A 23423-nucleotide genomic window follows, 5' to 3' on the forward strand; every position below is an offset into this window, starting at 1 on the left:
GGCGTGCTTGCTATTTCCTGTTCAGAAACAACTGGTGGAATAATCGACTGTGTGCCTTTTGAGAGTTATTCACGCATTGCTTATGTGACCTGTTCTCCCTGACTTCCTTGTATCACTGATGCATGACTTTAGTGGGTCAACCTTACGGCTGTTGCTTCTGTGGGCCTGCTCACCACTACATAATGGAGTGTTGCTCTGGCCTCCATTGCTCTGAGGTTGCTTACTGCGTTGTCAGTGGCTTACTGTGTAATTTTTCTGGTGTCTCACTGATGTGTACTTGATATTTGTAAAAGGTTTTTAAGTGTAGTCTAACTTTCAGGGTGTGTTGTGGGAGGGCTTGCTCATCTTACATATTGGTTTAAACACATTATTAGTTTAAACTGTCCTTCTGGATATGTTAAAATGTTGCATTTTTTAAAAATTCTGTATTTATTATGGTCCTTACCTGTTTTTAATCAAGTATGTTACTGAACTATGTTTTGATATTCTGGTGTGCACCAGCTATGCACGTGTCAATAAGACTGCCCACCTTAACCAGGTGCAACAGGAGATAATTAATCAACTGATTAGTCATGTAAAGGAACTGTTAATCAGTGCTAGTACTGTGGGATTGGATGAGGTATTCTTGCTACCAGGTACTTAGGTCAGGGGTTAGGCAGTGTAGGTACCTCCGATTTTGACAGATATGTCCCTGACTCTTTTGCTAAATTGGTTAATCCCATCAGGCATTTGTTGCAAGGTATTTCAAAAACTGTCTATTGATCAGCTGTCCCAAGCTGAGAGCATATTATGATTGGCACTTCGAACTTCATGCTGATGCCTTACAGATCTCTCACGTCATTATACTTAGTTTGTTGTAGCCATTAATTCACAGATTGTTAAGTACTTTATTTGGCGAGGTTCTCCAGGTCAGGCTCACCTTATGGGACCTGAGATGCTGCATAACACGAAAGAAGTTACCCCCATGTATCAAGAATGAGTTAGACCTGTCCATTACTGGCACATGCAAGCACATACTGCACCTTTACTTGAATATATTGAATATGTCTAAACTGTAGTTGCTGCCTTGCAGATGACAGTTAAGGAGCACAATATCATTCTGACTATTTTGGAGGGAATGTGACCAGAAGATTGTACATGTGTGGTTTTTGACCGTAAACCCACCACATTCAATGTTGTTTGCTGACAAACAACATGATCAGGGGAAGGAAGGCTGGGCTGATGTTTCTTCTTCTATCAATGGTGCACACCTGCTGCCTCGCATGGGTGGCCTGGTAAAGGTTGTTTTTTGGTGTAGTTGAGGGAACCATTTTGTGCATGAATGTCTGGTTGGGTGTCCCCCAAGACCTAATAGCTGATACCTATGGGATGGCCTAAATTTCTTTCGGGTAAGCCTCCAGTAGGTTGCACACACATCATTGCCAGTAAGGAACTCCCCTTCCTTTCATATGTGCTCATTTAAATCAGGTGCCAGTTTGTGCTCTGTTAGACGCTGGCAGTGTGATCTCTTGCTTGATTACAATTGGTATTTGGAGCTTCGGTATGTGTGTAAGATGCCTCCCTTACAATCTTCTTGTCAGAGATGTCGGGCTACTGATGGGCAGGAGTTGACTCTGGTGGGAGAGATGTGGGGGAGTTTGTCTATTTGTGTTTTTTCCTGGCCAACTAAATTATTTGTTGTTAAGAAGCAGGAAAATTGGAAATTTGTGGTAAGGTCTGCTGAGATCATCAGTCCCTAAGCCTACACACTACTTAATCTAACTTAGACTAACTTACGCTATGGACAACACATACACCCTCCGACGGGGGGAGCTGCACAGAGCGTGAAAAGGTGCCTCAAACCACGCGACTACCCTGCGCGGTGTTAAGAACCTGTCTGTTTTCTTGTTCTGGGGTGTGGCTTCATTTGGTGAACCGGCTTAGCATATGAATTCGGTGGTGACATCTTCTTCTTTAAGTTTCACCCTTTCAAGACGATAGCCCTTTGTTCATATCATTTTACCAGTAATGTGAACTACCTTGAAGTAGGGCATTCTGAATTTTATGTCAGCCATTTAAATGTGGGTGAGGGTCAATGCTTGTTAAGCATATGTTGTCAGTTCCCTGATGTTTTTACCAATAAGCTGGTGGTAACCAATCTCATTCATTATAAGATCCATCTGGCTGATGACATTCTCATCTGCCAAGTTACTTACTGGATGTCCCCTCCTTAGAGTGAGTGTTGCACCAGAAAATTGATGACATGTTTCATGATGGTGTCACAAGGCCGTCCACTTCACCTTATGCTTTGCCGAAATTTTTGGTAGCCAAAGGACAAGGGAAGGATTAAAGGCCCATTGTTTATTATGGAGCATTTAGTCACAGGTTTAAGGAAATTTCCCCTCCTCCCAATAAGAAGATCTCACTTGATTTATTTTGTCGTGCTTGTGGCTGCTCTCAGTTATCTTTGTAAGAAAGACAACACCTTCGTCTGGGATGGGGTGGGGGAGGGGCGAGAGAGGTAGCAGGCTATGTTCAAAGCTATCAAACTGATGCATCCAAGACTGTTTCTGATTTCAATAAGAAGTTTATCATTCAAACTGATGCATCCAATGTCTGGATTGTGGCAGTACTTCTCCAGGAGGACTTGGGAGAGAGGCATTCCTTTGCTTATGTATTAAGAAAATTGTCTGGGTTAGAGCTCAAGTATTCAGTTTATGAGCATGAAGCCTTGGCCATGTTGTTCGCCCTTGAAGCATTCAAGTTTTATCTTGAAGATGGAGAGTTTGACCTGGTGACTGACAGTCATGTCTTAATATAGGTTTTAGCAAGTCCTAGGAACACTAGGAGGATCAACAGGTGGGCAGTGGGCATCTCTGCCTTTTATTTTCAGGTGTGGCATATTTGAGGCTCTCATAACTTAGTTGCTGATGCAATGTGTCATATGTTTTAGGAGGGTAGTGAGGCTACTACTTAATATTCTTCTTCCTCTGTTGCCCTTGTATGTAGCATCCTAGCCAAGGTCTCCCAACTTTTCATGGACCTTAAGTCCAAGCAAGATCAGAATGCCCATTTATCCCCTATTAGGAAGCAGCTCTTGGCGGGTGTCAGCTTCCAGGTTATTTGTTAAGGAAGGGCATTCTTTGTTGCAAGATTGGTAGGCAAACTCAAGTTACCATTTTTACCTGTACAACTTGTTCATTTGGTCTTCCAACACTGTCATGATTCATTTTCGGGAAGGCATTTTGGTGTCCACAAAACCATCGCTAAAGTCTGGCGCAATGTTACTTGGCCATTCCTGTATAAACACATCCAACACTTAGTGGGGGATTGTGACCTAAGTAAGATAGGAAAACCTAATTCCAACTCCTATAAGGATCTGCTACATTCTGAAAGTAATCAGTACCCCAAGGACAAGTTATTTACTGATTACATTGGTCCCCTCCCCATGGCTAAAGTGGGGAATCATTATATTTTGGTGGTTGTTGATGCCTTCACCCATTTTCTTTGGCTTCTTCTGACTAGGACAGTCACAGCTTCTGTTGTTACTTAACATCTTTCTAGGATACATTCCCTGGTTTGGGTCTCCCAAAGTGCTGGTCAGTGATAACACTCCAGCCATTGTATAGAAGGAGTTTAAGCGTTTCTGTTTTGCAACAGTATTACGCACATTAGTACTACTCCATATTATCCTCAACCGTCCTTTGCTGAAAGGATAAATAGGAACTTGAAGGCCGCCCTCATCATTTATCATGATAAGTCCAAGTCCAAGTAGGATAATTGTGTCCCATGGATTAACTTTGCCTTCAACTCAGCTCAGCATGAGGCCTCTGGGGTTGTGCCTACTACTTTAAAGTTTGCCTACCCACTTAATTCTCCTTGGCAAACTTATGGAGCATTAATGACCTTCTGCCCGATGTGCTTAGCCCAGATGTCATTAAACAGAATTGGGACAGGAACACAAAGAATACTGAATTAGTTCATCAATGACAAATAAAACTTTTCAATCAGGACAGAAAACTGTTTCAAGCCAAGGTCAGCAATAAGATATTTGTTCAAACTTCAATACTAAAAAAGGCCAGGGAGTAGGAATTTCCAGCAAACTTGCACTGCGATTTGCAGGCCTTTAAACCATCTTGAAGGTGTTGAGCCCTGTCAACCTCCTGGATCATAATCCTGGTACTGGTAGAACATTTAGGTCCATGTTAGCCTAGTCAAGGGAAGTGCTTAGCCGCAGAGGTGGGGGGTGGGGGGGGGGGGGGGGGGGAGCGAGAAGAGGAGAATGTTTCGGTTTGAGTGGGGGATGTTGAGCCGTGCCAGCTTGCCTTACTTCCTCTTTTGACCTTCTGGTGCAATCATTTGCGCTTGTGCTCTGTGAGGTGGTGCTTCAGCTCTTGGTGAGCAGCTGTAGCGGCAAGGAGAGACAGAGGAGTTGAAGCTGGGCATCCTTCTGGGGCAGATGGGGAGCTTGGCAGTGTGCGACCGGTGTTCAGCATGTGCTGATTTTTGGATCATGGCATGCTTGCTATTTCCTGTTTGGAGACAGTTGATCTGTTCTTTCTGTCTTGCTTGTATTTCCACCGCTTGTGTTTCGACCTTGTGGCTGTTGGTCCTGTGAGCCTGCCCACCACTTTGTAATCAAGTGTTACTCTGGCCTCCATTGCTATCAGTTGGCTTACTGCCTCATTAGAGGTATACTGTGTAATTTTGCTAGTGTCTCATTAATGTGTGCTTGATATTTGTAAAAGGTTTTTGAGTGAGTGTAGATTTCAGGGTGTGTTGTGGAAAGCTTGCTCATCTTACATTCTGGTTTAAGTACCTTATTAGTTCAAATGGTTTTTTTGGATATGTTTAAAGGGTTATCTTTTTAAATTCTATATTCATTATGATCATTACCTGTTTATAATCAAGCATGTTATTGAACTATGTTTTAAATGTCCTGGTGTGCACCAGCTACGCACATTTGTTCATGTGTCTATAAGTTTACTGTACTCGTATTATTTAAAGTAAGCTTGATGATGAGGACTTTCTGCCCACACTGCTTTCCTTCCAGTTTTCTGTTTTAAGTATTCTTATTTGAGCTCAGGACCTTCATGCACATCTTTATGTACATTCAATAAGCTTATATTTGCTGTTTATTGTATTGTTTGTTATTTCCCCATAAAAGTTCTGGTAATTTGACTCTACTAGGGGTTGGACAGAAATAATGAGGGGCCTTTCATTAGATTATTTGGGTCACACCCTCCTGTTATGGAAGGTCGATATTTTTAGGTCATGTGATTTCACTTATGTATCTTTGATACTTGTATTTATTCTTCAGGGTGAACTTATTGTGGCTTCTTGTCTTTTGTGGGGGTGCTGACCAATGTGTACTTGTGTGAGGTGGCTGCTGGAAGTGAGCTATAGTGAAGTGCAGCTTGTGTCAACTCACTGCAGCATGCCTTTGCTGTGTGTTGTAATCACCAGTGTGGTGGTTTGATTCCAGCCTCCCTTCTTGAATCTTGGCCAGTTCTCTGCAAAGATATCTAAGTTGAGTTTCTTGCCTTATTCCAGCCTAAATTGGCGATCATTAAATTATTTTGGGATGTGATCCTTATTTCAGTTAATTAGGGGGCAGGGAGTGCCTCTTCTTCTCTTAGCAATTATGTAACTGCCATCAGAAAAAGCTTGGGTTTTAAGGGAGAATGTTTTATGCTTATGGTTTTAAAGGTTCTTATTTTACTTACTCATAATTGTTTGTTGTCAGTTAATTGTGCTTCCTTTTCAATTATTTCATTGTCAAGATAAACTGAATTATTCACTTGATTTCTTGTAATTGTCAGAAATTGCTCTTTTGACGTTAAACAAATTGGGTTTGAATAATTATTTTATATCTGTTCTGGGGACTTCTCCATTTATTGTTAATGATATCTTTAAGGGCATTTCACTTGTCACTTGGTAAAACCATCGAGCACTTTAACTGCTGTTAAACTAGAACTTTTCTTATATCTATTTCCAAGTCCTATCCTCCTGTTGTTCTGGAAGTTCTACATCTGTAACTACATTGCCTTGTAACAAATTTTATTCATTGTGTTTACTGATTGTTTAAATGTCACTTCTTTGCCTTAAAGCAAGCTTGCAGATGTGTGTGAATAAGTTGTTGTATCAGATCGTTAACATTCTACTAATTGATAGTAAATGTAATTATTGTAGTTGAAGGAATGGATGATATGTAATTGGGGCCCAGCCCTTTCATGCTTACCTGGTATCCTTCTGGTTCTGTATCCTGGGGCAATCCATATGTCACATCAAAGGATGCAAGTTAGCAAAGTTAGCTAATTTTCTGATGCATTCATTACCAAAATTGGCAGTTATACATAGAGCAAATGTTGCTACACTCAAGTGCTAGAAAATATCTAAAATGTGTGATTTCCAATTCACATTCTGAGCATTATGCATGCCAAAGAATTTTCAACAAACAGTTTTATGTATTTCCTTTCCCTGTGTTGTATATTTATTGATGATGATATATCCTGCCTTGTAAAGAGTTGAATCCACTGTTTTTTCTAAGTTATGTGAGAGATCATTCATCCTCTGTTCTATCTCCTCTTACCAATCCATCCTCCACATCATCATGCACTGTGCACAACTTCCACGGTCTGCAGCCAAAACCAGCTCACCAGTGTCACATTCCTACCCCACATACCTGCTCCTCCCTCTCCTTCCCACCTGCCTTCCACCTTTCCCCAACCATCTCTCACTCTTCACCTCCTCTCTACCCTCCCTCACCCCATCAGATACAGCCCCTCACCCCATCGAGCAGCAGTGCTGGCACAATATAGCCAAGTGGGACAAAGGAGGCAGGTGTGTGTGTGTGTGTGTGTGTGTGTGTGTGTGTGTGTGTGTGTGTGTTTTAAATAATTTGTATTCCACCAAGGGCTTTCCAGTACTATATTTTAACTCCACGGTTATAATCACATAACTTTGTCATGTGGGGCCATTGCTAGATAGCAAACAACAAACAGCTGTAATCCCAGAGTATCACTGAGTATTTAGTATGCCACAACTACTACAAGATTCACATAATCCAGAAAACTACTTACTGGACAAAAAATATGTTTCCTTTCTTTGGCAGAATCTAAGAGTTTGCTTTGCTTTCTTTCTTCTTTCATTTCTGGATCATAATGATGTCTTCAACTTTTGTTTGTTAAGATAGGATGGCTCAAAAAGTATGAGGGGACGTCACAAAGTAAAGGGAGTTTTGAGAAAAGGAATATTTCTTCTAATGATAGAAAGCTGAAACACACATTCTTTTCCTACATAATCTCACTGCACTTCAACACTCTTTGTCCAACATTCCAAAAGCGTTTTGATTCCATTTGAAAAAAGATTTTTTGGTTCCACCAGTAACCAATTTTGCACCACATCAATGACTTTTGCATCTTCTTCCAATGAGCGTTTCATTCAGTGGTCCAAACATACGGAAACTGCTTGGAGCCAGGTCTGGACTGTATGGTGGGTGTTCCAGCAACTCGAATCCCAACTCCTTTATTGATTTGGCTGTCTGTCTGGTAGAATGTGGCCAAGCATTATCTTGCTGCATGATGACATCTTTTTGCCATTTTCTGTGATGTCTTAATCTGATTGCAGGTTTCAGTTTAGTTCGCAACACATCACAACAGTTCTCACTGTTCACAGTTTCACCTCTTGAGGTGAAATGAAGGGCTATCGCACAACTTTCATGTTCCAGAACAGTGTTAGCATAATCTTACCAGCTGTGGGTTAATGTTTAAATTTCTTAACTTCTGGTGATGATGTGTGTTTCCAAATCATGCTCACAGCCTTACTTTCCAGTTCGTGATGATTCACCCACATTCTGTCTACAGTAACAATCTGCTGTAACAATCCATCTCTCTTACGATGACAACGGGCCAAATGTCTACAAGAGATGTCCACCCTTTGCACCTTATGCTGAACTGATAATTCTTTTGATACCCACCTTGCATACACTTTCCAAAAATTTAGCCTGTTGTGTAAGATGGAAAATGCTGAACCATGACTGATACGTAAAGTATTGGTGATCAAATTATCCTCAGTTGTTGATGATGATGGCATGCCTGATCTTTCTTCATCACATAGAGAAGTTCTTTCTTGTCTGAAGCATACTATCCAGTCATAGTTCTTGCTTGGCAATAAACAGTTGCAGCTTGCATTTGGTGAATAATTTCCACAGGTTTAATACCTCCACAAACAAAAAGTGAATCACTGCCCTCATTTTCTCCTTGGTGCAGATTGATAATGGAGCTGCCATGTTTCATGGTCTGCTACAATACAATGACTAATGTGGGAATAAGTGTGACACGTCGTATAGGACTGTTGTAGTCGACAGTACTCCAGTCCTGGATACTTGCAGTGTTACCAGGCCCTATGGCAAGAAATTTCCTTCACCATACACTCAACAACTTCCAAATTGTTCTCAGTTGTTGAGGCTGATGGCCTGCCTGAACTTTCTTCATCACATAGAGTTCTTCCCTGTCTATAGCATTCTGTCCATTCATAAATTAAATTTTACCTTTTGACCTTCCCTTGTAATCTTCATTGCTCTCCTAAATTATTAAAACTGCCTTCAAGGTTGCATTTCACTATTCCTTTTGAATGAGTGTTGACCACTGAGGCACCCATAATGTCAATACTTCTTTTCAGGTGCAGTTCATTATGCTTGATCTTATGCCCTTATACAGACTAATGCCAAATTTCATGTGATTAATCATTTAGTCATTAGGTAACATCACAGTTTATGTCTTCTTTTAGACTGTTAACTGATCCATCAGATGTGACCTGTCATTTCACAGTGACTTCCAGTTCAGTAGGGTTCACTATTTCAGTTTCTTTATGATGGCAAATCAGTTCTGAAAATGAACATAATTTAATCACGCCATTACTTCACTGCTTTTCCCATTCAAAATCAAATGGTGTTTCAGGCCACAATCTTAGACATCACTCAAATATCTTCAGAGCATGAGATTGACTTGAGTAGCTACAAACTTCAAAACAGTGAGAGAGTGATGTTTACACCACACTGCATAAACTTTCGATATGGAGGGACTTCCATGAAACAGATGCATGGTCAGAAATGTAGCAGTAGCACAGTAGGAATTTCTGCTAGTTGGGAATTGCATTTTTTTTAATATTATATATTATTCAAAGAACAGAGAACATTTTTACTGTGACAAAACACTTGTTACACTGAGTCACCAAAGAATGACGTTATCATGCACTATAGTTATGAATTTCTGTGAGAGGAAGAGGGGTAGGGATGGGGGTGGGGTGAACTGACACTACTGAAACCTGGCTTCATCCCATGGTGTGATAATGATGTGCTGTGTGACATTATATATGAACTAACAATAAGAGAACAGAAAACTGACTTTTTTTAAATCTCTATTATTTTCTGGGATTTATGCAGTGGTAACAGACTGATCTGTACCACAGCCTGAAGTATAGCTTTGGTTGAAAGGTGACAGTTTGGTTGTAATGTGATTCACTGAACTGTATCGTAGCCTGAGACCTAGTTATGTTGAAAAGTGACAGTTTGGTTGTCAGTTGGCATAAGAGTAATGCAAGCTTCAGTTAATTCTAAAAATGGGTTATATCAAAATGTGCTAAGGAATCAAAAGTGCAGTAATGCAGTAATAATGCCTCCCTCCACACAACATAAGATGCCATGACCAGTAATACAAGTTTCCAAAAAGGTGACACACACACACACACACACACACACACACACACACACACACACACACACACACACACAATTTTATCATTGCAGGCAGTGCAGTAAACGACAGTAAACACACATGGTAAGCATGGTAACAAGCAAACCTGAATCATCAGAATTCTCTTCATAGCTGGGTAACACACATGTCAGTGAATCAAAGTCTTCGGGATTTACTTCTTGACTGTATGCATCTCTTGATGGTTTTGGGTACCTTGAATGATGTAAGAGAAAACCAGAATGGTCTACCACTGCTATTGCAATACATGCAATTCCCTTATTTCCAGATGCAGGGCTCTGGTTGTATAGGAATATATCAGTTTCAGGTACTCGTTTCTCTGATGTTTCTGGCTGCGAGTAATCCTAGAAATGAGAACGAAATGACAACAATACCAGAAACTTCTATTTTTTGAAACTTCATATTTCAATAACTAATTTATGGAATTACATTAAACAAAATACCTGAAAATGGTATTCAGGGCGTGGATCTGTGTACTTTGGAGTGTACAAAAACTGCAGTATATTCTGGCGTAGATAGTACTCCAATGCCTGAATATGTTCCAGTGCATGTTTTGGTACACTAAACTGTAAAATCAAAGTCATTTTGTTAGTCATATAATAAAGGTACATTAATCTATATTCTACACTATGAAGCACATGAACTCTGGAGGTAAACATAAATACACACAAGAATGACATTTATTATAACTGCTGATAATTCATCTAAAAAATAGTGGTATGTCCTCCTATCTTTCAATCATACAGGCTAGTATGAAATATCTTCCAGATTTTTTTAAATATCACATTTTCATAATCCTGGTTTACAACCTTGGTTTTGGATCCATGGAATTAGTACAGTTCTGAACTACAATCTAATGCTCATAAAACAAAAAGACCAAGGATGCAAACACTGGCCATGAAAGTCTGCATTGTTTGTTAATATAGTTAGATCCATCTATGACTCCTCAATACATCTTGATGAAATTAAATGTATGATTACTGTACAGCTAGGCAAAACTGAATATAATCAAGAACCAGATTGTGTACCTTCACTATTGATTCTGGATATTTATCGGGTTTTTGTATAAAATGCACATCTTCAGGTGTAAGTTTGCACATTGGATTCCTTGCTAGCATCACAGAAAGAACTTCCAATATTGCATCATCCAAACGGTTTTGAAGAACTTGGATGAGTTCTTCTTTTATTTCTGGACCTGAAGAGAAATAATGCAAAAAGGAAAGCAACACCAAATAATTCAAACTCAAAAGTTACATTACAACAATTGTAAAAAAAAGGAGGGACTCACAATTAAACATATTTACCAATGCAGAAAAAGCACAAAAGAAATCATGTCCACAGTTATGTTTACCTCATACAACAGCCAAAGATGTGTGTGGTTATTTCTTTTGTACACAGCACTTCCTTTTTGACTGTTATTTACAATGAAGAGGTATCAGTGGTAGCATAAGTCTAAATATCTAGCTTTATATGAACACAAATAATATTCACTCACATATGGAATCATTTATCAATGTTTATGTTGTGTTATCATAGTTTTCGGACACAAACTAGCGTCTCTAGTTGCATCAAAATTTTATAGTACCTGCATGAACTGTCTTTATGATACCAAAGGCTACACAGAGCAAGGTATTATAAGCTTAATGGACATAATATAATGTTCATGTTTGAGAAAGCAAACTAGCGCAATACAACAGCATATGTTTGCAATCATATTGGACCTGTATTATATTTTGAAGACTTAAAAGCTTAATACACAAAGAAAAAGATGACAACTGCATTTATAAAAAAAAGGCACTGTCAACTTGTTCACTTCCTATAATGACATAATGAAATATTTTATACCAAAAATTATTGGAAGATGTTTCAGTGCTGCCGGACTATGCACACTGATTCAATGGTAGATTTAGAAAGCAGTATTAGAAATTATGAAGGAGTCTCAGTTCAGTTCAAAGATGTCTTAGTCAAGAAGGGGGATAAGATGCAAAATGAAACTGTGTGCTGGAGCAGGACCCTAACATGGAACCTCTGCCTTTCGCAAGCAAGTGCTCTGTGAACTGAGCTACGGAAGCATAAATCACAACTCACCCACATAACTTTACTTCTGCCATTACCTCATCTCCTCCTTCTAAGTTTCAAATCAGTGCACACTCCATGGCAGAGTGAAAATTCATTATGGAGAACTATTGCAGTGATGGTACCCCAAAAATGAATAGTTGCAGCAGATGCAAACAGATATTGCTACAATAACCCAAAACTGTTAGCAAATAAAACAGAAACTGCTGGCTATATCACACTGTCATGCATAAAAATCATTACAAAAGGAATCTCACACAAAAAGGTGTAACTTCCTGAATTAATAATGAGATAAAGAAAGAGTAATCAGGAAAAGAAATTCCGTCTCACATTAAATTCTGCTGTTATGCAATTGCATAAGTAAACAAACCACACTGTATTAACCCAACACTGTAATCATAATACCAAAAAGTGGAAGGATACACTGAGTATTCAGTGCCATTTCTGATATGAACTGTGGTTATAGAGATAAAAAGCTCTGCTAACTCTACCTACACAAACCAAAAAACAGTTTTCATCTCTTAATTTTTCAATGAAAAATGTGCATGGAAAATCTGTATAAAATCAGCATTGAAAGGAAACAGAGGTGCACAAGACAGTGTCAATGAACACATAAGTAACAAAATGAGACACTGTATTACAAAATATCTCTTAAATGGAAAAAAATTACACCACAAGTATTTACATGTGTGAAATTTTGTAAATGTCACACAGCAGAGCTACTCAGTCACAGATCTATACCATTTCAAAAACAAATGTGTGTTTGTAATGCGTAACAAACCACAGCTCTCTCTCTCTCTCTCTCTCTCTCTCTCTCTCTCTCTGTGTGTGTGTGTGTGTGTGTGTGTGTGTGTGTGTGTGTGTGTGTGTGTGTGTAGAGGTTGGAGGAGGAGGACACCTGCACACACACACATGCCTTGCTCTACTGAGATTCAGTGCAATGACATAAATGACTTTAGAAATTTCACAGCCAACTTAAGGATGTGATGATAATCTAACTCAGCTAAACATGAACCAAGATCTGTTTAATCTATGACACACTCATGTAACATTTAAATTTATTAAACTATCAACAAATATGCCTCAGGTTAATTAGCACCGATTTAGCATGTTTTTATACCATACAGTCAACTGAAATAACTACCTGCTTCAGAAATACCATGAACTTTTAAAAATATAACATCATCAGGCTTCACAGCTGGTGGTTGTGGTGTGGCACAGGCTACTACACCATCATTGGAGCCAGAACCATTAGGCACAGCAGGTGCATCTCTTTCCCCAAATGATTTTCTCCTAGCTATTTCCTCTGCCTGTTTTTGGAATGGAGGGAAAAATTATGTGTATTACTGATCATAAATTCTACTAACTTTATATTCACAAGTGATCAAGTGCTGCTACAATCTTGAATATAACTCACTTGACTACTGAGACCATCTTCTGAAACGAAACTGGGCTGCTTTCTGGTTGAAATGTTTAATGAGGTCAATGATGAGCTTCTTGATACAGGCCCGGGTGAATTATCATCAGTGTCTGATTTAGGAGGTCCAGTGAGACCAAGCTTGCAAGATAAATGCACATTTTCATGTAACCTATAAAAAGAATATTTTTAAAAGTCATTGTAAATGTATATAGCTATTATTACTGATATCATCAGGTGTATAAAATAGGCAATAGATTAGAAAGAGGATAAGAAGTTATACAAAATGCAATTAATTTCAATGTGTTTATAGAAATATGCTGAATTATAATACCATCCAGATCAACATACATAGACAAAGTCATTTGAGATGGACTTTCACATAACTATGTTTCCATTTCTACACATATTCCATAGACAAGACCAGCATTTTTTATGCCTAAACCAGGTATGTCCCTCACTGCAGTAGGGACATATTACTAAAAAGCTTTCAGTAGTCCTCATATGATTTCTGAGGGAATAGAAAAAAATTATACATGATTTTCAGTTGCAATATATCATGATAGATTAATTACAAAATCATTTTGTTCAGATGACTTTCAACTTGAGAAAAAGTATGAAACAACGGGGAGCATCGAGTAGTGTCCCCAGCCCCACACCCATCAAATTTCATACTCATTTATACAGCTGAGAACAGGGTAACCTGACAGATAAAGTACAATATGCAGAGTACACAAAGAAGTTGTGCCCTTTAATTGTCTCAGAGACAATCACGGAAATGAACTGAAGAGCACACAGCAAACACTGACCAATACAAGCAGGTTTCACAGGAGCATATACATAGTACACGGTGTCTGGAAGGAGAAAGGGGCTAATTCACCAAAAACTGAGTCATTGAGCCTTCAACAGGGATAAACAAGACTGAGACTTTTTGTTTGAATGTGTGGTGTCTGTTCCTTCAAAAGAACAGACATCACACAGATCCCACAGATGTGAAACATAACATCTAAATTGAAGGGCTGCAGCTGACAGTAGAATTCCCCCTTCAGTTTACATACAAGGCTGAGACAGTTGCAAGCTTTTGTGTGTGAAAGGGTGACTGAAAGCTGAGAAACAGAGGTAGCAGGTACACAGGACAAGAATCTGGCTCCAGAGAGAGGACACAGGCTGCACATAGTGACATGGAGGAGTGGGCTGGGAGGTGGAAACGGAAAACAGCAAGAGGGAGACTGTGGAGAGAGGGTATGACTGCAAGGGTGGAGGTGGGTGTGGGTATGGACATGGGACAACAGGTTAGCAGAGATTGATGCCAGGAGGGTTACAGGTTGGTGTGATTAGGTTTTGGTGGTCACAGACCACTGGGCATGTGACATATACAAAATTATTCCTATTTACCAGAAGGGTAACAAGACTTATGCACAGAGCTAAATGCTTACATGACTAACATGAGACGGTTTCAGACTTCTAGAATATATATGCTGCTCAAATGAAATGACTTTCAAGAGTTATATTTCAGCATCAGTACACATTTTAAAAGCAATAATCACGTGAAACTCTTCTTAGTCAAGAAACGCCGAAGAGTATATGACTTATTTTGAAGCCTTTTAATGCAGTTCTGTACTACAGCAGATTTCATAAGACATGCAAATGCACAAAGGGCTCCTATTCAGGTAGACGTCAATATGTAGTGTCAGTTGAAGACTCATCATCATCATCATTATCATCATCATCCATTTGTCATCCATTGCTGGTTGCAGGACTCCCCCAGTCATTTCCATTGATTAATATCTTCAGCTTCTCACATTAAAATTTGCCTTGCCTGTTGCTTTACACTGTTAATCAATCTTGCATTAGGTCATCCTCTAGGGCTTCTCTTATCACAAGGGCTCCCACACAGAATTTCTTCATTCATCCATCTCCCAACATTCAACTCATTATTTGCCCCATTCATCTCCATTTCAGTTTCTTAACAGTAAATATTATGTTACCAACTTCAGAGTTTTCTCCTAACCATTTGTTTGTTTTTCTGTCCCTTCTGTCTAAGCCCAATGATTTTTTTAGGAGAATTCAATATGAATTTCAAAATGAAGATTATCAGAAGAAAATATAGCAGGTGTGTCTGACAAACATGTGATTGCATCCCTCCTCTTTCACAAAATATATAAAAGAGCTGATTGAAAATGTCACCAGCTATTATGTTCATACATGGTTACTGCTACTGTCAATAATAGGTATAGTGTCCCACACAAACTGTCAAAACTATCAATAGCTGGATTTGAGGCAGAACAGTGCTAGTTGTGGTGAGTGCCAGCTTTCTTCAAATGTAAGTATAGTAATACATGTAAGTAGATGTAAATAAATTCTGTCCTGTTTGGCTGCAGCATTAGGTGTAATACAGAGGAGTCAGTGATGCTGTTTAAACATCTCAGTGTAGTCATTCAGGATTTTATCTACATCACATAAACCTTACTGTGGTAAAAGCTAATGCCAACCCACAATTCATTAACATGGTTCTGTGGAGCTTCTCTGCAGAGGAAGCAACATCCCAGAAACCCAGGTGACCCGCCCTCCGGTACAGTTTACTTGTATGGACAGTGTATCATGTTGGACTGCCTGGAGCAACTCAAAGAAGAACTATGGTAGATTCATATGGATGGTACTAAAAATTTATAAAGAGGTTCACAACCTCCAATTGGACAACAAACACAAAGTTCAGTGTGCAGCTCTTAAAATTTTTGATATAGCACTAGCTTAGCTAGACAAGGATAAGCAAACAAAAAGAGATATACTTATTAAAAAGTGTTTAATAAGAGGGTTATCTGGATAACAAAGCCAAAAAGCGCAGAAGATCTATTTGAAGTAATATATTTTTTGCTTTAAATTAAGGCATGTTTAGTCATGTTTCCACCTAATTTCCACAGATTGCACCTGCACTCTCAGAGAACTTTGTGACTATCACTTAAACATTATTGTTGTCTAGAACAGTATTAATGTTGGGGAGGCTTGCATGCCTCAGTGGTACAGATAGCCATACCGTAGGTGCAACCACAACGTTGAGAGGCCAGACAAACATGTGGTTCCTGAAGAGGGGCAGCAGCCTTTTCAGTAGTTGCAGGGGCAACAGTCTGGATGATTGACTGATCTGGCCTTGTAACACTAACCAAAACGGCCTTGCTGGGCTGGTACTGCGAACAGCTGAAAGCAAGGGGAAACTATGGCCATAATTTTTCCCGAGGGCATGCAGCTTTACTGTATGGTTAAATGATGATGGCATCCTCTTGGGTAAAATAGTCCCCCATTCGGATCTCCGGGCGGGGACTACTCAAGAGGATGTCGTTATCAGGAGAAAGAAAACTGGCATTCTACGGATCGGAGCATGGAATGTCAGATCCCTTAACCAGGCAGGTAGGTTAGAAAATTTAAAAAGGGAAATGAATAGGTTAAAGTTAGATATAGTGGTAATTAGCGAAGTTCGGTGGCAGGAGGAACAAGACTTTTGGTCAGGTGAATACAGGGTTATAAATACAAAATCAAATAGGGGTAATGCAGGAGTAGGTTTAATAATGGATAAAAAAATAGGAGTGCGGGTAAGCTACTACAAATAGCATAGTGAACACCTTGTTGTGGCCAAGATAGACACGAAGCCCACGCCTACTACAGTAGTACAAGATTATATGCCAACTAGCTCTGCAGATGATGAAGAAATTGAAGAAATGTATGATGAGATAAAAGAAATTATTCAGATAGTGAAGGGAGATGAAAATTTAATAGTCATGGGTGACTGGAATTCAATAGCAGGAAAAGGAAAAGAAGGAAACGTAGTACGTGAATATGGATTGGGGATAAGAAATGAAAGAGGAAGCTGCCTGGTAGAATTTTGCACAGAGCATAACTTAATCATAGCTAATACTTGGTTCAAGAATCATAAAAGAAGGTTGTATACACAGAAGAAGCCTGGAGATACTGACAGGTTTCAGATAGATTATATAATAGTAAGACAGAGATTTAGGAACCAGGTTTTAAATTGTAAGACATTTCCAGGGGCGGATGTGGACTCTGACCACAATCTATTGGTTATGAGCTGTAAATTAAAACTGAAGAAACTGCAAAAAGGTGGCAATTTAAGGAGATGGGACCTGGATAAACTGACTAAACCAGAGGTTGTACAAAGTTTCAGGGAGAGCATAAGGGAACAATTGACAAGAATGGGAGAAAGAAATACAGTAGAAGAAGAATGGATAGCTTTGAGGGATGAAGTAGTGAAGGCAGCAGAGGATCAAGTAGGTAAAAAGACAAGTGATAGTAGAAATCCTTGGGTAACAGAAGAAATATTGAATTTAATTGATGAAAGGAGAAAATATAAAAATGCAGTAAATGAAGCAGGCAAAAAGGAATACAAACGTCTCAAAAATGAGATTGAAAAGAAGTGCAAAATGGCTAAGCAGGGATGGCTAGAGGACAAATGTAAGGATGTAGAGGCTTATCTCACTAGGGGTAAGATAGATACTGCCTACAGGAAAATTAAAGAGACCTTTGGAGAAAAGAGAACCACTTGTATGAATATCAAGAGCTCAGATGGAAACCCAGTTCTAAGCAAAGAAGGGAAAGCAGAAAGGTGGAAGGAGTATATACAGGGTCTATACAAGGGCGATGTACTTGATGACAATATTATGGAAATGGAAGAGGATGTAGATGAAGATGAAATGAGAGATATGATACTGCGTGAAGAGTTTGACAGAGCACTGAAAGACTTGAGTTGAAACAAGGCCCCGAGAGTAGACAATATTCCATTAGAACTACTGACAGCCTTGGGAGAGCCAGTCCTGACAAAACTCTACCATCTGGTGAGCAAAATGTTTGAGACAGGCGAAATACCCTCAGACTTCAAGACGAATATAATAATTCCAATCTCAAAGAAAGCAGGTGTTGACAGATGTGAAAATTACCGAATTATCAGTTTAATAAATCCGGCTGCAAAACACTAACGCGAATTCTTTACAGACGAATGGAAAAACTGGTAGAGGCCGACCTCGGAGAAGATCAGTTTGGATTCCAAAGAAATGTTGGAACACGTGAGGCAATACTGACCCTACGGCGTATCTTAGAAGCTAGATTAAGAAAAGGCAAACCTACGTTTCTTGCATTTGTAGACTTAGAAAAAGCTTTTGAGAATGTTGACTGGAATACTCTCTTTCAAATTCTGAAGGTAGCAGGTGTAAAATACAGGGAGCAAAAGGCTATTTACAATTTGTACAGAAACCAGGTGGCAATTATAAGGGTCAAGGGACATGAAAGGGAGGCAGTGGTTGGGAAGGGAGTGAGACAGGGCTGTAGCCTCTCCCTGATGTTATTCAATCTGTATATTGAGCAAGCAGTAAAGGAAACAAAAGAAAAATTCGGAGTAGGTATTAAAATCCATGGAGAAGAAACAAAGAAATTAAGGTTCGCTGATGACATTGTAATTCTGTCAAAGACAGCAAAGGACTTGGAACAGCAGTTGAAGGGAATGGACAGTGTCTTGAAAGGAGGATATAAGATGAACATCAATAAAAGCAAACTGAGGATAATGGAATGTAGTCGAGTTAACTCAGGTGATGCTGAGGGAATTAGATTAGGAAATGAGACACTTAAAGTAGTAAAGGAGTTTTGCTATTTGGGGAGCAAAATAACTGATGATGGTAGAAGTAGAGAGGATATAAAATGTAGGCTGGCAATGGCAAGAAACGCGTTTCTGAAGAAGAGAAATTTGTTAACATTGAGTATAGATTTAAGTGTCAGGAAGTCGTTTCTGAAAGTATTTGTATGGAGTGTAGCCACGTATGGAAGTGAAACATGGACGATAATTAGTTTGGACAAGAAGAGAATAGAAGCTTTCAAAATGTGGTGCTACAGAAGAATGCTGAAGATTAGGTGGGTAGATCACATAACTAATGAGGAGGTACTGAATAGAATTGGGGAGAAGAGGAGTTTGTGGCACAACTTGACTAGAAGAAGGGATCGGTTGGTAGGATATGTTCTGAGGCATCAAGGGATCACCAATTTAGTATTGGAGGGCAGCGTGGAGGATAAAAATTGTAGAGGGAGGTCAAGAGATGAATACATTAAGCAGATTCAGAAGGATGTAGGCTGCAGTATGTACTGGAAGATGAAGCAGCTTGCACAGGATAGAGTAGCATGGAGAGCTGCATCAAACCAGTCTCAGGACTGAAGACCACAACAACAACAGAATAGTATTTCCATCCAATACTCCTCTCACTTCTGAAAGAAGCAAAGACTAGTTGTGTAGGATATGAAAGGTAGAGGGAAGACATCACAACTGCCCACTTGAATGGCCATAACATCTTCTGTGTGTCATGAGTTTTGGCCATATGGAAAGGAAATGTTTCTTCTTATCTGTCATCTCAGAGCTTCTGTAGTGTCAAATTAAGTTCCAATCACAGTCTGAACCACAGTCCACTCACTCTTAGCATCGTGTGATGTGTGAGACCAATCACATCATGTATTGTTCTGTAAATTCCTCCAAAAAGTTTGATGGCAGACCTAGATTATTTCTATTCACAGTTACACAGATACTATCATGCTAAATAAGGTTCACCAACCTTACTTTGACCTCCCAGACAGAATTAAAATATTCACTTCAGTTAATAGTATCTCCTCCAAACACAAAACACAAGGTGCAAGAAAGGAGCCTCCCCAAAGATTGCGATGCTTGTGATCAGGACAATAAAAGCAATTGGGAATACTCTGGGAAATGTCAGGGCATGATGACTAGCCCTTTCACAACAGAAACATCCACACTGGAGCCCGTTTCAGGTCACAGTTAATGACTATTAACATAGAAGAAATAACACTAGCCAAAGAAAAACTGCTGCAAGAAGTGTGCAGTCTACACCAGCACCATATACTGTGCATACACGAAACACATGCACAGACCACAAATAGATGGAATTGGTCTCACCACTGAAATACCACATGATAAATATGGAAGTGCTATCTTTGTTCACCCAGGTATTCAGACTGTATCCACAGCAATCATGGAGGAAAACAGCATTGAAATTCTCACTCCAGAAACAGCTAATTGCACCATTTCATGCCTTTATAAACCGCCTGGTGCTGAATTCACTGTTAACAAACAATCCAATTTTCAAAATAAACATGTGCAGTTTATGATCAGCAATTCCAACAGCCATACCACTGTTAGGGGCTGTGATCATGAAGATGAGAATGGGACAGCAGTACAAGAATGGGCAGAATTGAGCCACCTGACCTTAATCCATGACGCAAAACTACCAAGATCTTTTAACAGTGGCAGGGGGAGGAAAGCTTACAATCTTGACCTCATATTTGCCAGTAGCAATACTAGCCAACAATGTGTAAATTCTGTATGTTCCACAATATCCAACTCACAGCATAGGCCAATTATATGCCCATTATTTGCTGCCATTATACCTCCTCAGAAACCATATTTTTGGAGGTGTTTTAATTTTTAAAAGGCAGACCGGTCCAGATTTGCAGGCTTATTTGACGCCAAAGTATCCACTATAAAACCACTAGCCAGTTGCTACGACACCTTTACCATGGCTCTAAAGTGCCTCTCTCTTGAAGCTGTTGAACATCTTATAACCCTGGGCTTATGTCACACTAACCCACCCTACTCGCAGAATGCAGCAACTTATTTGAAGAAAATCCTTTCAGTGAAGTGACCATGGAAGAAGGGAACAATCTCATTTCCTCTATAAGGAAGACACAGTGGGATAAGTGAATACAAACTATAGAAAACTTGGATCTGAAAATAGACAGCCATAAAGCTTAGAGTCTTCTGAGATGCCTAAGCAATGATCCAAGACCATTGCAGCTCATAGTACCATTGTCAATCAAACAGAACATCAGTTACTGCTGAACTGGAAGGCAAACCACAAATCACACAAACCAAAACTGCAAAGGAAAGAGCATGAGGAGAGAAGTGGCCTCACATCATTCAGCATGGAAGAATTAGAAAGGGCTATCAAACAGAGCAAAAATAGAAAATCTTCTGGAGTGGATGATATATGAACTGAGCAAATTAAACAATTGGGGTTAACAACAAAGAAATGGATTCTCCAACTTTTCAACAACTGTATGGGCAGAAGCCAAATCCCAAAGATATGGAGGAAGAGCCAAGTTATCACTTTGCTGAAACCTGGCAAAGAAGGAAATAATCCAAAGAATTTTAGACCAGTTGCACTACTATGTCACTTTTACAAATTGCTGGAAAGATTGATTCTAAATCACCTATTAATTGACACTTTACTTATACCTCAGCAACCTGGAATTTGACTGGGCACAAGCTGTATGGACAGCTGCAAAATCTCACACAGTATAAAGAAGATGGATTTGAAGCTCATAAGGTAAAAGGAGTGGTATTTGCTGACTTACCAGCAGCATATGACACTGTCAGTCAACTACTTCTAGCCAAGGTCTGCAACCTGGCCAAGGATTTTAGCCAACCTATGCTAACTGCCACTCTCTTGCAGAATTGTTGGTTCTTCATTGACTTCCAACATCAGCACAGCCAATGGAGACTACAAAAAAATGGCATCCTGCAGGGGAGTGTGCTGGGTGCAATTCTGTTCAAGATGTACACAAATCACCAAACCATAGAACACAACAAGAGGAGCTTCTTGTATGCCCATGACCTTGTTCTAGCCACCCTCATGATTGCAATTAAACAACTTTCCAGATAATACAACACAAATCAACTTAAACCAAATTCCAGAAAGACAAAAGCGGGTGCTTTTCATTTGAGAAAAGGGGGAAGTAGTCACAAATTAAAGATAGTATGGTCAGATTGTGAGACCCCAAACTATTTAGGAGTGACACTTGATAGATCTCTCCCTTTCACAAAACCCTGCATGAACTGCTAGTCAATCGTTTCTACCAGGAACAATTTTCTATGGAAACTGGCTGAATCACAGTGGGGTAGTCAACCTAAAACTCTACAAAGCTCTGCAACTGCACTATGCTATTTTGCAGCAGAGTATGTATGTCCTGTCTGGTATAATTCAACACATGCCAAAATGTGGACATAGCTCTCACAGACACCTGCAGTATCATAACAGGTTGCTTGAAATCCACTTCAGTTGAATTGTTTTACCACCTCGCATGAATGGCACCACACTTTGTTTAAAGAGAAATAACCACAAATGAGGAAAGGAAAAAAGTGGAGCAGGAGAGAACATGTGCTCTGTATGGGCACAAGCCGCAGCTGCAATGACTGAAGTCAAGGAGGAGTTTCCTACAAACATCAGCTGCACTTAGAAGCACTGCTGAAAAAGGTCAGTTGCAACTATGCTGAAAAAGGTCAGTTGCAACTATGGAGGGCTATGATCTACCATCCCATTCAGAAACTCTACCTCCTGGCTATGATGAGAAATGGATGACTTGGAAGCCCCTGAGCAAATTGAGATCTGAAGTTGGCATATCAAAGTTTAGTTTGTCAAGATGGTGTTACACTGATGAAGACCATATTCAGTGTAACTGTGAAGAAAGCCAAACTCTTCAGCATATACTTCAATGCTGACTATGTTCAAACTCCAGCACAGAAGATGAACTTGGTCAAGAAAAAGAAAATGCATTTGTAGTGGCCAAGTTTTTTGGGTAAAAGTAATATAGTCATAACTGTGTATATGGCACATGTAAAAACACCATAAGTTTCCACCAGAACAAATAGAATTTACTGTTTCCTATAAGACCTTGCTAAGTGTGCCTCATTATCAAACAATATCTCCAACAAGCTGATGGCTCCATGATCTAATATAAGACCTCTGCCCACCTAGTAAATACATGCTCATTAAATCTCTCCGGAAAAACTGGAAAACAGCTTTATCGATGACTGGGGATTACTCTCTCCCAACTTGATACATGCAACACTTTTAAAACCTCAGCTCCATCCCAGCAGGCTCACGACTTCACCCTACACTTGTAAGGGTGGCCAGCAGATCCTCAATTTTGTGAGCTACCAAAACTGGTCTGTGAAATTTTTTTAAGGTGCACACCATTTGGCCAATCTGCATCCAGAGCAGAATGCAGACACTTCACAATTGGTCATTTCCTGTTAACACTCATAAATACTTGCTGTAAGGTGCTGCTTCCTGTCAAACTTCTCAGAAAGGTACTAGCACACTCATGCAATACTGTGG

At 39.6% G+C, this 23423-nt stretch overlaps 1 protein-coding gene across 1 annotated transcript in view; it reads right to left on the reverse strand.

Annotated features, from left to right (window-relative positions):
- Positions 1-23423, reverse strand: part of LOC124722628 (KICSTOR complex protein SZT2-like) — a 727281-nt gene that overhangs the window by 163162 nt on the left and 540696 nt on the right. Inside the window, exons 36-40 of the mRNA XM_047247762.1 lie at positions 13246-13417; positions 12973-13138; positions 10781-10947; positions 10196-10318; positions 9841-10096 (exon numbers count right to left, since the gene is read on the reverse strand). Of these exons, the coding sequence (XP_047103718.1) occupies positions 9841-10096; positions 10196-10318; positions 10781-10947; positions 12973-13138; positions 13246-13417 (884 nt within the window). The remainder of the gene's footprint in view (positions 1-9840; positions 10097-10195; positions 10319-10780; positions 10948-12972; positions 13139-13245; positions 13418-23423) is intronic.

Source organism: Schistocerca piceifrons, chromosome X, assembly GCF_021461385.2.
Source record: "Schistocerca piceifrons isolate TAMUIC-IGC-003096 chromosome X, iqSchPice1.1, whole genome shotgun sequence".
NCBI lineage: Eukaryota > Metazoa > Arthropoda > Insecta > Orthoptera > Acrididae > Schistocerca > Schistocerca piceifrons.